This window comes from Erinaceus europaeus, chromosome 4 (assembly GCF_950295315.1).
Source record: "Erinaceus europaeus chromosome 4, mEriEur2.1, whole genome shotgun sequence".
Lineage (NCBI taxonomy): Eukaryota > Metazoa > Chordata > Mammalia > Eulipotyphla > Erinaceidae > Erinaceus > Erinaceus europaeus.
Genome location: NC_080165.1, coordinates 36785217 through 36800993, shown reverse-complemented (window position 1 = coordinate 36800993; position 15777 = coordinate 36785217). Strand labels below are relative to the sequence as shown.

Here is a 15777-nt window from a genome sequence, read left to right as displayed (position 1 = left end):
TGATATTGCAGCCATAAATCTGCTGGGCTTCCCTTAGGAATGTTAGTTAAGACAGAACTTAAAACAAGAATCTAAAAGAGACTCTATGACACTGCCTTATTTTCTTATTCTGTGTTATTTCCCTTTAACACCATTTGTTCTCTTAAACAAACCACTGTCCTTCTAGTAATTTAATTTTTTTAGAATTCCTTTGATGTACTTTATAACTAATTAATAAAAGACAATTGACTCCAGTGGTTAGGGCTACAGTGTTTGCCATCTTCTTAAAGCCCCTGAAGTTCCAGACATGAGATTTTTGGTAATTATTTATTTGTGTGAATCCTATGTGGATACTGCAGTTGGGGAGAATCAAGTGTTAGCCCACACTCTTTCCCTTCTAAATTCCCATTCCCTGCCTTTTCAAGGACTAGCTGAAGGACATTTTGCCCCTAATCAATATGCCAGTCATTCAAGACATAGTTATAATTACTACATCATACAGACCCCAAAACTGGACACTCCTTCACACACACACCCCTAGGAGTCCCACTCAACAACTGGTCTCAAGGTAAATATGTTTTATAATCTCTTCCAGTCAAGTCTCTTTTTCACAATATTTCCTCATATTGAAATCTATCTAACTTTGTTTAACATTTTCTGTAAAGAGGGCAGGGGAGATGATGCAAAGAGACTCTCATGCCAAGTTCAATCTCCTGTACCACCAGGAGCCAGATTTGCATAATTTCCTGGTAAAATAAATAAATAATTTAACATTATATATGTATAATATATATAATTTTATATATTATAATATATATAGTTTTACTACTACTTCACAAGTAGTGAAGCAGATGTGCAGGTGTCTATCTTTCTCTCTCTCTATCTTCCCCTCCCCTCTCAATTTCTCTGTCCTATCCAAAAAAAAATCCAAAAAATGGCCTCAGGAGCAGTAGATTTGTAGTGCCAGCACCGACCCGCAATATCCTCCAACGATAAAACAATAACCCTGGAGGAAAAAAAAAAGTCACCCTTGAACTCTCAGAAGGCTAGAAATGGACCTACCCTATGATCCTGCAATTCCTCTCTTGGGGATATATCCTAAGGAACCCAACACACCCATCCACAAAGATCAGTGTACACATATGTTCTTGGCAGCACAATTTGTAATAGCCAAAACCTGGAAGAAACTCAGGTGTCCAACAACAGATGAGTGGCTGGGCAAGTTGTGATATATATATACAATGGAATACTACTCAGCTATAAAAAGTGGTGCCTTCACCATTTTCAGCTGATCTTGGATGGACCTTGAAAAATTCATGTTAAGTGAAATAAGTGAGAAACAGAAGGATGAATATGGGATGATCTCACTCTCAGGCAGAAGTTGAAAAACAAGATCAGAAAAAAAAACACAAGTAGAACCTGAAATGGAATTGGTGTATCGAACCAAAGTAAAAGACTCTGGGGTGGCTGGGTGGGGAGAATACAGGTCCAAGAAGGATGACAGAGGACCTAGTGGGGGTTGTATTGTTATATGGGAAACTGGGGAATGTTATGCATGTATAAACTATTGTATTTACTGTTGAATGTAAAACATTAATTCCCCAATAAAGAATTTTTTTTTTTAAATCACCCTCCCTCTATTGCAATAACCCCAGTTTTCACTATCAATAATCCTTTGAAAAGAAGTCTCTCCTAACCAACATAATTATATTTTATCTTCCTTGTACTTTGTGTGTTTCAGCAAATTCCTATTGGCATGGGATAGATACTCCATTTTAGATCCATTATTACCATTCCATTATTATTATTATTATTTTATTACCATCAGAGCTGGGGCTTAGTGGCAGCACTTTGAATCCACCAGCTGCCCATAGCTATTTTTTAAATTTCATTTTATTTATTTTTTTTTATTAGATAGGACAGAAAAAAAATCGAGAGAGGACACAGAGAGAGAGAGAGGGAGAGAGAGAGAGACCTTGTAGACCTGCTTCGCAGTTAGTGAAGTGGACCCCCTGCAAGTGGGGAGCATAGTGGGTGCTCGAACCCAGGTCCTTGAGCTTAGTGATATGTGAGCTTAACCGGGTGCACTCATTACCATTTCTTGAACAGTTTAAAGACTAAGTTTATTTTATACATGGTTTATACCTGAAATTGTTTGTCTATTAGATACCTAATTAAAATCCTACAAAGTCAGAAACAGTGCAACAAGCTTTCATACCAGAAACTACAAGATCTCAAATTAAATCCCAAGTAAGCTAGACTTGTGCCCTGTTCTCTCTTTCTTGTTAAAGATAAATAGATAGATAGATAGATAGATCCTATAACCTTGTTGTTATTTGCAACAACTGCCTATACTTATGAAGCAAATCAGTTTAAAAAAAAAAATCTTAGTTTTTCTATAGAATTAGTCAAATTGGGAGATCAGTGTTATACGTGGCTAATGGGAACAACATTGGATAGCACAGCTGCTCTCTTATAAAGTTAAACCCAAGAAACTTTCCTAGTTTGGCTTTTTAATCCAGTATCTGTTAAATTATACCTATACACATGTCTGTGTGCTTATTAAATAGGAAAATAGTAATTTTCAAATAATTACTATGGGGTCTTATCTAATCAAGTAGCTTACATATACAGATAAGAATGACATTGTTAATTTTTAAGAAGTCAAAATACATTCTTGTAGAGCAGTGAAGGAAAATAAAAGGAAGTCTGGGAAGAGAAAACCTTGCTTTTTGTGTTTGTGATATTGTTTGTTTTAAAGACTTTTTTTATTTTGGTTGTATTGTTATATGGAAATGTTATATATGTACAAACTCTTGTATTTTACTGTCAACTGTAAACCATTAATCCCCCAATAAAGAAATAAAAAATGAATTAATTTTTTTAAATACCCCAAAAAAGACTTATTTTATTTTATTTTATTTTATTTTTTTCTACCGGAGAAATGCTCAGTCCTGTTCTATGGTGGTATAGGAGATTGAACCTGGTCTTTAGTGCTTTAGGAATGAAAATCTTACTATGTGCATTTAACCAGGTGTGACACCGCCTGGCCCTCATGAAATGAAAATCTTTTAGATAAGCATTGCTATCTCCTCCACCCCTTGACTTTTGGATGGATAAATTAACCAGGAGATAATAAGAATATTAATGTAGTTATTGTGCTATCAAGTCAAAGTCAGCCTAAATTTTCATCCAGATACCAACACTTATAAATAATGACATTGGGGAGTGAACTTCTTGACTGAGGTTTTCTAGCTTCTTTGCCTATAAAATGGGGGGAAATGATAATAATACTCAACCAGGTGGAACATTTTTTTTTTTTACCAAATAGATGACAAAAAAAAAAACTTTATCTATGATTCTGGAGATTATATTAACTAAGTTGAGAATTAGAAAGTTGGATAGGGTGATCTGGGAGGTGGACTTTCAAGTGTGAGGTCCTGAGTTCAATCCCTGGCAGTATATGTACCAGAGTGATGTCTGATTCTTTCTCTCTCTCCTCCTACTTTCTCATTAATGAATAAAATCTTTTAAAAAAAAGAAAAAGAAAAAGAAATAAAGTTGAATAGGAATTTAGATTTTCTGAAGACTGACACAAAAAAATAGCTATTTTGCAGAATAAAGATAAGAAGGTGAACTCAGGTATAAATATTATCTTGTTGGTCTCAAACCTGCTGCATAACTTTGCTGATAGTGACTTCCTGAGCAGTGATCATATTAGGGTACTGTGGGGGAAGTAGAGGAAATCAGAATGTCAGATTCAGGGAGGACCCTCTCTCTACAGAAAGATAGGAGGGAAAAACTAAGGACCAGTTCCAGCTAAAATTATCACAAATTTAAAAATAAAGCTGGTAGATATATTTATTTTATTTTCAGATAGAGATAAAAGGAGAGCAAGAGAGATACCAGAGCACCAGGGGTGCCCCTGTGCATGCCCATGTGGTATCAGGACTCCAACCCAGGCCCAGAACATGGCAAGGCAGATGTCCTGCCAACTGAGCAATTCCTCCAGACCAGGGTAAATTATTTCTAAACTGTTTATCTAAACTTGCTATGATTTGATATTTTCCAAAATGAAGACCTGTACTCATATAAACTAATAAATGATTTCCTTTCTTACCACATTTCAAGAGATTATTTTGCTTTCCACTGAGATTTCAGACACTCTCCTTTATTTTCATTCTACATTTCTGCATTTTTTTCATAGCAGAAAACACTGACACTGCAATTGCCTCAATAATCACCATTGATCAACTAGTCTGAACAATTGCCCAATAGTTCTCTTATTCCAGTCCCTGTAACTGGTGTTAATATCTGAGGTTCAGCCAGGGAGGTGGCACAGTGGCTAGAGTGCTTGATTTATGGTTATGAGGTCCAGAGTTCAAGTTCAGTTCCAGGCATCACATATGCAAGAGTAGTACTCTTGGAGGCAGAGGGTAGATAGCATGATGGTTATGCAAATAGACTCTCATGCCTGAGGCTCCAAAGCCCCAGGTTCAATCCCCTGCACCACCATAAGCCAGAGCTGAACAGAGCTCTGGTGATAAAAAAAAAAAAAAAAAAAAAACAACAGTGCTCTGGTTCTCATAAATAAATATCTTGGTCCAAAGTTACAGTGAATAAAGCATTGAACTCTTAAGTATGAGCTCCTTAGTCTGATCCCCAACATTGCATGTGACAGAGTAATGTTATGGTCCTTTTCTCTCATTATTAAAAACAATAAAGTAACACAATTTGTTTGTTTGTTTGTTTTCTTAAAGAGACCATAGCACCAGAGCTTCCTTCAATGCAGAGGAGGTCAAACTCAAACCTGACTCATAAACATGGCAAAGCAGCATACTATCTAAAAGAGCTATTTTGCTGGCACTAAAATAAATCATAAAAACAAAACAAAGGGGTCCAGGTGGACTTGGTTGAGCACACATGTTATTGTGCGCAAGGACCTGGGTTCAAGTCCCTGGTCTCCACCTGAAGGAGGAAAGCTTTACAGGTGAAACAGTGGTGCAGATGTCTCTCTGCCTCTCTATCACCCCCTTCCCTCTTGATTTCTGGTTGTTTCTATCAAACAAAATAAAAGATAATTTTTTTAAAAATTTAATTTAGATTCATATATAAAACTACAGCTACTGGCTGGGAAGATAGTAAAATGTATGTATGCAAAAGACTTTCACGCCTGAGAATCTTAGGTCTCAGCTTCAAGACCCAACCCCACAGTAAGCCAGAGCTGAGCAGTGCTCTGGTAAACTTGATTAACTAATTAACAAAAATAAAATACAGCTACTTCAGGAGCTTTAAACGTGTATCATAAATCAGAGACATAGGACCAGTATTTGAATAGTGCACTGCTTTTGAAATAGAAAAGAAAAAGAGAAAATGTTAGTGCAAAAAAAGAGTTAACTAACCAAACTCCTGTGGGAAATCCAAATGTACAGAAGAGAAGGCCCAGATTCCTCTGGCCAAATAGCACAAGGCCTTGAAAAAGGTCTTGCCCACCTGAGTGGTATATCTTATCCTGAAAGGTCCTAAAACTTCTAAATCCTGCCCATCTCCAATGCAGCCACTGAATACTATAAGACTCCAGCCTCCTCAGAGTTATGCTTTTATGAATCCTAAGGTTAACCTTCCCAAAACACCGCTATCCAGGAAAAGATAACAGTAAGTGGTCCTGGAGGTTGCGCAGTGGTAAGGCTTTGGACTCTCAAGCATGAACTCCCGAGTTCAAGCACATGTGCCAGAGTGATGTCTGGTTCTTTCTCTCTCCTCCTATCTTTCTCATAAATAAATAAAATCCATATATATATATATATATATATATATATATATATATATATACATGATAACAGTAACTAAGACAACCAGACCCTGAGCAATGGGTTGAAGATCCCCCCCTTCCCCCATCACCACTCATCCACTTTTATGAGAATGCTTTCTGATATCAGCCTGCAGTGCCTCCATAAAAGCTGCACCTTCCCTTTGTTCGGCGCCTAGAATTCTTTAAGAGCATGAGCTCTTTCTGTGGCCCATTATTGTTAAACTGTATTCTCCAGACACTCCTGGAATGGCTCTTGAATTTCTTCAAGGATAACTGTTTTTGCCATAACATTTTCTGCAACACTTTGCCAAGTTCATGGCCAAGGTCTGAGCCCAGCACTGGCCACACAGAAGGAACTTTCACTGTGTTACCAATAATAATAATAATATATATATATATAAGTGTGTGTGTGTGTGTCCAGAGAGATTTTACACTCAGCAGAGATTCAAGAGACATTCCAGGAATGTGACGATGAAATAGAGAGAGGATGAAAAGGTAAAAATAAAGTTGACTAACCAAATTCCTGGAGAAAGCCCTAATGTATACCAGATACCACTGAGACCTGTCTAGCCAGACAGCACAAAGCTTTGAGGAAGGTCTCCCCAATCAGCATGGCATATCTTATCCTTCCCATCTCCAAGCAGCCAATGAATGCTCACATTCCTAAAATGTCTCTTGAATCTCTGCACAGGGTAAATGTTTCTGCACAACAAATTTTTGGAACAAGAAAAACACAGATTGTTAATATAAATGGGCCAATATTCATCACCTCTAAATACAAATGGCTAAGAAATTATGCTAATTTGCTAAAAGAGTCCTCTGAGAAGTATTCAAAGTAATAAGTACTTAAGATTTAGTTCACCATTAATTCCCTCGAGGAGTTTCAGTTGATTTGGCCTTTTCTCTATGGTCTCTGAGGAGGATCAAATTGGATCAAAGTTGTTCCAAGTGTTGACAGTTCACACAAATGAATTTAAGTAAAGTTCTTTGGGGACACAGGATTAAGAGATATCTAGAAATGACTATATAGTAAAACTTCATCTTTATCCTTATTCCAACTGTACTTGAGCCTCTCCTTCATTTCCAGTGAAATGAAAAATCCCGTGGCCCAGGAGGTATCGCAGTGGATAAAGCATCAGGCTCTCAAGCGTGAGGTCCTGAGTTCAATCCCCTGAAGCACATGTGCCAGAGTGATGTCTGGGTCTTTCTCTCTCTTCCTATGTTTCAAATAAATAATAAAATATTAAAAAAAAAAAAAAAAAGGAAATGAAAAATCCCGGGAGTCGGGCGGTAGCATAGCCGGTTAAACGCAGTGGTACAAAGCACAATTACCGGTGTAAGGATCCGGGTTCGAGCCCCGGGCTCCCCACCTGCAGGGGAGCTTAACAGGCAATGAAGTAGGTCTGCAGGTGTCTGTCCTTCCCCTTCTCTGTCTTCCCTTCGTCTCTCCATTTCTCTCTGTCCTATCCAACAATGATGATATCAGTAACAACAACAATAATAACTACAACAATGAAAAACAACAAGGGCAACAAAAGGGAATAAATAAATATTTTAAAAGAAAAAAAAGAAAAATCCCAGGTAAAGAATATAAACATATTGCTGGTAAACTCTCACTTCCTCATTCTATTATCCCAAGTGGCAGACTCTTGATTATAGCCAACCTGCTCTCACCTTTATTGTAAGCACCTTGATGGACTCTGTAACCAATACGCTTGTGCTGTGCCCATCTTGAAAAAGATAAAAGTCGGGTGCTGAGGTTCAAGGTTGTTCAGGCCTGGTGGTAATCTGCTTGTAATTCGTTAACATGAAATAAATGAAACTCCCTGTCCTCTATGTGGCCTCAGGTCTCATTCCCTGGTTACTTTTGAGTTATATTATAGAATTTTTTTATTATCTTTATTTATTGAATGTAGACAGCCAGAAATCGAGAGGTTAGGGGAGATAGAGAGGGAGAGAGAAAGAGAGATACCTGCAGCCCTGCTCCACCACTTGCAAAGCTTTCCCTCTGCAGTTGGAGACCTGAGGCTCGAACCCAGGTCCTTGAGCACTGTAACATGTGCGCTCAACCAGGTGCGCCACCATCCGGTCCCATATTATAGAATTTTTTTATAACAACAGATGCAAGTAAGAATGTAATTAGGATGGGGTGGGTGCGTGGGGAGAATACAGGTCCAGGAAGGATTCAGAGGACCTAGTGGGGGTTGTGTTGTTATATGGGAAACTGGGGAATGTTATGCATGTACAAACTATTGTACTTACTGTTGAACGTAAAACATTAATTCCCCAATTAAAAAAAAAGTGAAAAAAAATGTAATTAGGAGAACCTGTGCTATATTCATATCACATTGAATTTTTAGATGTTAATATGGCAAGTTGTCATTTAAGTATAAATCTAAGCAGTGATGATTTTTAAGTTATGCTATTTATTAATAAACACATGCTAAAGTTTCATCAATCTGGATGGTTAAGTTGATGGTGGTATTTTAATATGCTATGTTTCCTTTGTAATTGTCGAGGTGAAAGGGAAATAATTCCACCCCCTCCCACTCTGGGGACTCAAACTAGCATCACAGACTAGGAGAAGAAATAGGAGGCCAGGTTGTGGGGAGTATTCCCTCTATGTATTATTAAATTATCTTCCTTTGCTAACACAGGTAGTGTAATTGGAGTTATTCATCCAATTCCTGGAGAACTCTGAGGGGATTTTCCTAGAGCCCTCAACAGCCACATATATCAATATATACATATAAAAAAAGCTTTCTCTACCCAACAAATAAAAATTTAAAAATTAAAGTCACCCATAGTAATATCCCTGGGAATCTAAGTAGAGCCAAGTGTACAGCAACCTCAGACAGGATGATTGGCTCTGAAAAGAGCCTTTTGAGTCTAGGGTTGGCACCTCGTGGGGAAAGCAACTTATGCCCTCTCCCCACGAATACGGCGGGCAAGCTGGACGTCCTTAGGCATGATGGTCACACGCTTAGCATGGATGGCACACAGGTTAGTGTCCTCAAATAGCCCCACCAGGTAGGCCTCACAAGCCTCCTGCAGAGTCATCACAGCAGAGCTCTGGAAGCGCAGGTCGGTCTTGAAGTCTTGGGCGATCTCCCGCACCAGCCGCTGGAACGGCAGCTTGCGGATCAGCAGCTCGGTGGACTTCTGGTAGCGGCGGATCTCGCGGAGGGCCACTGTCCCGGGCCGGTAGCGATGGGGCTTCTTCACGCAGCCGGTGGCCGGAGCGCTTTTGCGGGTTGCCTTAGTAGCCAGCTGCTTACGCGGCGCTTTGCCACCTGTAGACTTCCCAGCAGTCTGTTTAGTACGCGCTATTTCCTAATCTATGAGGAACAGCTAGTTGATTGTGAAATGAGGTTCAGCCTCCACAACAAGTATAAATAAAGCAAGTCTCGTTCTGATTGGACAAGGCATTTACTCTCTAAGGTTCGCAGTGTGTGTATTGGTAGAAACTATCACTTCCTGGTCACATGACACTTAGAAGCCATGAACATAAAAATTAACTTCTTCAGTACGGATTTCAGTACGGATGTTTTGTCTTTTAAAGGATTTCCTTCTCCGATTCTTAATAAATCATTATAGTGATAATTCATTGCTGTATAAAAGTTCTAAATTATGAAAACTAAAACTAGATTTCACTAAAATTTTTGACAAAACCTCCAACAAAGTTATTTTTTAAAGTGCTGTGCTAAAAGTTATTTGACAGGTGTTTATTTTCATTCTAGTTTATGAAAGCTAACTTTACCCCAATTCTATCTAGAGGAAAAAAGGAAACTGAAACGCTAAATAATATAAACTGATAGCCTGGGATGCACAGTGGATAAAGTATTGGATCCTCAATTATTAAGCCCTGAGTTCAACCCCCAGCATCATATATGGCACTCTTGATTCTCTATTAGATAAATGCAAAACACCATCACTTATGCCTTCTTACACCTTTCAAAACCACCACAGTCCCATTCACGTAATAATTCCATAATTTCCGGATAACGTTTGCATTTGTATATTTTGATTTTAATTTCACCTCATTTTTCAAGTATTTTAACTTTTCCTAAATCACCACTGTAGATGATATAATTTAATACCAGGTATATAAACTACATTAACACATTTTGCTTTTAACACTCACAGATTAAAGCACACCCTGCTGCGTTCAACAACTTCAACTGAGATTTTTAGTCAGGATAAATTAATAAATTAGCAAATAGAAGATAACTATCTTGCTGAACCGCATGGTTAGCATGTCATATGCTCTAACTGCAGTGGACATAGCACAGGCGTCCTATCTACAATTAAAACCATGAAAATAAAGCTGAGGCAAACATAAGTTACTGTAGGAGGAATTGTATGTTTTCCACCCCATAAAAATGTAATTTTAAAGGTAACAGTTTAATTACAATTATTCTATAGCTCAGTAGTCATTCCCGGTAAAAACTTTCTTCAGGATAAACTGACACCCTACTACATAGGTGAATCTGTGACAAGCAATATGCTTTAAAAGATATGCTTTTGGTTTTGGACATTTCCATAGCTCATTATTCCTGAAGGTTGACAAATACCCGCAGCTACCTCAAGATTAACAAATTCTTAAAGTCTATAGGAATACTAAGTTTTCTTTTTAAAGATTTTATTTTTTATTTTTTTTAAATATTTATTTTATTTATTTATTCCCTTTTGTTGCCCTTGTTTTATTGTTGTAGTTATTATTGTTGTTGTCGTTGTTGGCTAGGACAGAGAGAAATAGAGAGAGGAGGGGAAGACAGAGAGGAGGAGAGAAAGATAGACACCTGCAGACCTGCTTCACCGCCTGCGAAGCGACTCCCCTGCAGGTGGGGAGCCGTGGTTCGAACCGGGATCCTTATGCCGGTCCTTGTGCTTTGCGCCACCTGCGCTTAACCTGCTGCGCTACAGCCCGACTCCCTAAAGATTTTATTTATGAGAAAGATAAGACAAAGAACCAGACATCACTGTGGCACATATGCTGCCAGGGATCGAACTCGGGACCTCCTGCTTGCGAGTCCAAAGGTTTATCACTACGCCACCTTGCTGGACCACATGATTACTAATTTTCTATGCAAGCTATTTCATTAGAGACGGGTGGCTCTGAAAAGAGCCTTTGGATTGCAAGACCTGAAACTATGTTTTCATATTTACTTGCCCTTGGCTTTGTGGTGACTCTCACTCTTCTTTGGTCTTCTTACGGCATGAATGTTAGGCAGAACGCCACCCTGAGCGACAGTTAACTTTCCCTAGCAACTTGTTGAGCTCTTCGTAGTTATGGATGGCCAGCTGCAGATGGCGCGGGATAAGAAGAGAGTCTTCTTGCCTCGGGCAGCGTTGGCCGCCAGCTCTAGAATCTCAGCAGTCAGGTACTACAGAAGAGCTCTTGGCTTTAGCTCTTGCCTTACCACCTTGTTTGCCGCCGCCAGACACCCTAAGAATTTGATATAATCTTTAGGAAAGGAAAATATATATAACTAGTGTCTTTCTACAAATGAAAAGTAAATATACTTGCAAGCCGCATTGTAAATTTCATCGTTTTATTGGCTAAAACGAACTCTAAGATTTTAACCAATTACAAAGAACTATATCACTTAATTTGCATACAAAGTTGCAACTGCATCCAATCAAAGGCTACAAGTTTTTAACGCCATATTTGCATAAAGCCCTTATTAATACATACTGTACTTCTATTTAGTTATATTTATTTATTCCCTTTTGCTGCCCTTATTACTTCTATTTAGTTTTATACATACTTAAGGCAGAGAAATCAGCACCTTTCCCAAAGAAGGAACATCAAAGCCTTGACCAAGGCGCACAAGGAAGGCTAGGGTGCCGCCCACGAACTTTGTGTCAGAGGGCACCAAAGCTGTCACCAAATACACCAGCTCCAAGTAAAGTTAGACTGAATGAAAGTCACCTAGCAAAGAATTAGAGGGAGAAACCCCTGTGGTGAGAAGAGGGCCCTACTCTTCATCCCGATGTCCCAACTATCCCCACTGCACTGCTCCTGCTTTTTGCAAATCTGCTCACAGATGTGCCCTAAATGCAAAAAGCCCTCGTAAAATGGATAAAAACCCTGGGCCAAATATGGGAGTTAGATTCAAGCTCGGTAGGAGCCGCTAAAACCGGCGGCATAAAGCAAAAGTATGCCCTCCTACGTCCCTTCAGTTTCGTTTTGGGATCCCTTAGAGCTGTAACAATCAAGAACTGTGAAATGTATTTTGCTGTAACACGGACGTCTTTACACCTCATTCCAAAGGCTCTTTTAAGAGCCACACAGTTTTTCACTTAAGAGTTGTAATGACTTTGATAGTTGGCTTGGTGTTCTCACAGGTTAGCTTTTGGTTATGTTGATGTTAACCTTTAAAGTATCTGGTGGAAAGATGGGCCTCTCAACATGTCAAAACTAAATTACACATTACAGGTAGCTATTAGGGTTGTTTAAAAGACTGTTGATTCTAGATTATATACTAGATACATCATTTTGAAACAATGACTTGAACAATAGGATACTTAGAGGATATTTAAGGGAGTCGGCGGTAGCGCAGCGAGTTAAGCACACGTGGCACAAAGCGCAAAGACCAGTGTAAGGATCCTTGTTCCAGCCCCCGGCTCCCCAACTGCAGGGGAGTCCCTTCACAGGCGGTGAGGCAGGTTTGCAGGTGTCTTTCTCTTCCCCTCCTCTCTCCATTTCTCTCTGTCCTATCTAACAACAATAACTACAACAATAAAAAACAAGGGCAAGAAAAGGGAAAATAAGTATCTTTAAAAGTTTTTTTTAAAAAGGATACTTAAAATTGAAAACGAGCGTCACTGTCTCCAGATATTACAAAGCAACGATTCAGTCTTCCTTGCTAGTATATCTGATATCAGCAGTAACTACTGATTTCACATCATTCAATCCTTGTGCTATTCTTCTTTTAAGCACTTATTAAATCCTACAAAGAAAAGACTGAACAATGCTTAGTGTGAAGTGTGAGGTATAAGGAAGGAATGAAGATTGAATGTGGGGTCTGGAATTTAAAGCACGAGTCTTGTATTCTGGTACTGAGAAATCTCAGTGCTTTATTACTTTTATACCATTGAGTTGTCAAAAAAGCCAGTCCACCTTTCTTTCTCTCCTTTTTCTTCTTCCCTTCTAAGCCAGACACTGCTCAGCTCTGGATTATGGTGGTTAGGTGTGGAATTGAACCTAGGACTTTGGAGCCTTCAGGATGAGTTTCTTTGGATAATCATTTTCTCTCCCCCAATCCAGGACCTATTTTTCTATGCAAAACTCTTTCACTTTCTGTACTCAGTCTGCAGCCTTCCCTAAAAGCTTTAAGTTCTTTGTTCAGGCCCCAAGAATCCCATAAAAGCATGAGCTCATTTAACAGTAATAAATTGTTTTCCTCACATCCCTAGAATGGCCCCTAGTGTATAATAAAGATACCTGCATTATGAAAGTGCTAAATAACAGAATTAAAGCTCTCTAGAAGAATGATTGTGTGGCTCTGAAAAGAGCCTTTTGGTTTTCACTGCCTGTAAGCCATTTACTTGGAGCTGGTGTACTTGGTGACAGCCTTGGTGCCCTCCGACACGGCGTGCTTGGCCAGCTCTCCAGGCAGCAGCAGGCGCACGGCAGTCTGGATCTCCCTGGAGGTGATGGTCGAGCGCTTGTTGTAGTGCGCCAGGCGGGAAGCCTCGCCGGCGATGCGCTCGAAGATGTCGTTCACGAAGGAGTTCATGATGCCCATCGCCTTGGATGAGATGCCAGTGTCGGGGTGGACCTGCTTCAGCACCTTGTAGACATAGACGGAATAGCTCTCCTTGCGGCTGCGCTTGCGCTTCTTACCGTCCTTCTTCTGCGCCTTTGTCACAGCCTTCTTGGAGCCCTTCTTTGGAGCAGGAGCAGATTTCGCTGGTTCGGGCATCTTGAATGTTCAAGATTCTTACCACTTAAAGGTTAAGACAAAAGACTGTTAAGTTTCAGGATTGAGGATTTTTTATACATCGTACATGCAAATGAGGAAGCAAGAATATGCGAATGTGATTTGACAATACATTACTGACGCTATATGCAAATATGATAGCCTCATCACACTTCTCATTGGTTAGCTAGCCAATTAACTATCGCAGCCAATCGGAATTCGAGTGTTACCATTCCTTCTAGAACTATAACTACCAAGTTGCGGACAGCCTCAATCCAGTCTCCTCGTTTCTTTGCTGTGTATTATCTCTCTCTCTCTCTCTCTCTCTCTCTCTCTCTCTCAAAATGTCTGGTCGTGGAAAGCAAGGAGGCAAAGCTCGGGCTAAAGCTAAGACCCGCTCTTCTCGGGCCGGTTTGCAGTTCCCGGTGGGTCGAGTGCACCGCCTGCTCCGCAAGGGCAACTACTCGGAGCGCGTCGGAGCCGGCGCCCCCGTGTACCTGGCGGCGGTGTTGGAGTACCTGACGGCTGAGATCCTGGAGCTGGCGGGTAACGCGGCCCGCGACAACAAGAAGACCCGCATCATCCCGCGTCACCTGCAACTGGCCATCCGCAACGACGAGGAGCTCAACAAGCTGTTAGGTCGTGTAACTATCGCGCAGGGTGGTGTCCTGCCCAACATCCAAGCCGTATTGCTCCCCAAGAAGACTGAGAGCCACCACAAAGCTAAGGGCAAGTAAGCCACTTAGCTGTTCCTGTGGTTTCGGAAACCAAAGGCTCTTTTAAGAGCCACCCACTTTTTTATAAAAGTGCTGGAATGCTAATAGCCTTGAGTTTCAGCTTAGTGAGAATTTACCTAGTTACAGTTAACATTTAGGTGGAAGGATGTCTTCCTTGTACTTATTAGGCCTTATGACAATACGGCATGTGTCAATTTCTGGGGTTCTTGTTACTTGATGAAGGCGTTTGGTGAGACCTGAGAGAGTGCAAGGTTCTTTCCTACTACCGACACCTGAGGCGAAAACGGCTCCACCTTAAAGTCAGGTGAAGCATGTATGATAACTTGGAGAGGACAGGACATGGACACTCCATCAAAAAGATGCAAACCAAGAAACATGAATGCACAAAACCAGTGATTATCAGATATAAATTAGATATCACTTCACCCCTGTAAAGATATCATACATTGCAGAGCATTGCAAATATCTAGGGTGTTAGGGAAAAACTTCTATACTGCTGGTGGGTATGAAAATTGGTCGAATTCCTAGGATTTATTAGAACACTAGATATGGCACTATTCTATAGTGGACCAATTTTTCTCTTGGAGATCCATTCAAAGATAACACTTTGTAAGAAGAGATCTGGAGCAGGGGTAGATAGCATAATGGTTATGCAAAAAAGGCTGTCATGCCTGAGGCTTCAAAGTCCCAGGTTCAACCCCCTGCACCACGGTAAACCAGAGCTTATCAGTGTTATGGTGAAAAAAAAAAAAAAATCTGTATACATCTATGTTCATAGCAGCATAATTTATAATAGCGCAAACCTGGTGTCCAACAACAAATATGTAGATAAGGAATTTGTGGTACATATACACAATGGAATACTACTCAACTATTAAAAATCTCATTCTTTGGTTACTTTGGTTCTGTAACACTGGAGAGTATTTTACACTGGAGAGTAAAAACTTATAAAAGTTTTTCCCAACAGAATGACAAAAATTTAGATGCTTCTGCCATAACATTTTTTTAACACCTCTAAAATGGAGAGGGGGGAAAAAATGTAGATCTATACTTATTAGTAAGTGGACTGTAGGCCACAGCATCAAAGCATCCTTCCAGTGCAGTGTAAAGCTATCTTGTTCAACATAAGAAAGTTTTTTAATTATGGAGTCAATCAGTGGGACATTAAAATGAAATTAAATGGGGTCATGATAGTTATCATCAGTGAATGATGAGCAGGTAACCAAAATTTTACTTTTTGATTTTCAAATCACATTGTTATTGTCATGATTAAAACTTTGCTAGGGGGTCCTACAGGTGGCTCAGTAAACAGGTCCTTGGA

The 15777-nt window shown here is 39.8% G+C and overlaps 3 protein-coding genes and 1 pseudogene across 3 annotated transcripts; 2 read left to right on the top strand and 2 right to left on the bottom strand.

The window, feature by feature from the left end:
- Positions 1-7420, top strand: part of LOC103123925 (histone H2B 1/2/3/4/6-like) — a 32333-nt pseudogene extending 24913 nt beyond the window's left edge.
- Positions 7421-8623: 1203 nt separating this feature from the next.
- LOC132538197 (histone H3.1-like) lies at positions 8624-12061 on the bottom strand. The gene is made up of 4 exons (XM_060190797.1): positions 11968-12061; positions 11777-11848; positions 11584-11675; positions 8624-9124 (listed from the first exon to the last, which is right to left on the bottom strand). The coding sequence occupies exons 1-4, from the start codon at positions 12059-12061 to the stop codon at positions 8711-8713; spliced, it is 672 nt and encodes a 223-aa protein (XP_060046780.1). The 3' UTR covers positions 8624-8710.
- A 1231-nt stretch (positions 12062-13292) lies between these two features.
- On the bottom strand, positions 13293-13748 carry LOC103123895 (histone H2B type 1-C/E/F/G/I). Its single transcript, XM_007534571.2, has one exon. The coding sequence runs from the start codon at positions 13720-13722 to the stop codon at positions 13342-13344; it is 381 nt and encodes a 126-aa protein (XP_007534633.1). The 5' UTR covers positions 13723-13748; the 3' UTR covers positions 13293-13341.
- Positions 13749-14055: 307 nt separating this feature from the next.
- LOC103123894 (histone H2A type 1-B) lies at positions 14056-14760 on the top strand. The gene has a single exon (XM_007534570.2). It carries the CDS (start codon positions 14064-14066, stop codon positions 14454-14456), a length of 393 nt encoding a protein of 130 aa, XP_007534632.1. The 5' UTR covers positions 14056-14063; the 3' UTR covers positions 14457-14760.
- The last annotated feature ends 1017 nt before the right edge of the window (positions 14761-15777 follow it).

What these genes read in the sequence shown, in the direction of transcription:
- LOC103123895 (XM_007534571.2), bottom strand. Translation starts at nt 13,722, where the DNA reads ATGCCCGAACCAGCGAAATCTGCTCCTGCTCCAAAGAAGGGCTCCAAG.
- LOC103123894 (XM_007534570.2), top strand. Translation starts at nt 14,064, where the DNA reads ATGTCTGGTCGTGGAAAGCAAGGAGGCAAAGCTCGGGCTAAAGCTAAG.
- LOC132538197 (XM_060190797.1), bottom strand. Translation starts at nt 12,061, where the DNA reads ATGAGGTGTAAAGACGTCCGTGTTACAGCAAAATACATTTCACAGTTC. An exon ending in CAAAACGAAACTGAAGGGAC is followed by an intron (nt 11,849 to 11,967) that starts GTAGGAGGGCAT and finishes TTTTGCATTTAG; the next exon opens with GGCACATCTGTGAGCAGATT. An exon ending in ATGTTCCTTCTTTGGGAAAG is followed by an intron (nt 9,125 to 11,583) that starts GTGCTGATTTCT and finishes CTCATAGATTAG; the next exon opens with GAAATAGCGCGTACTAAACA.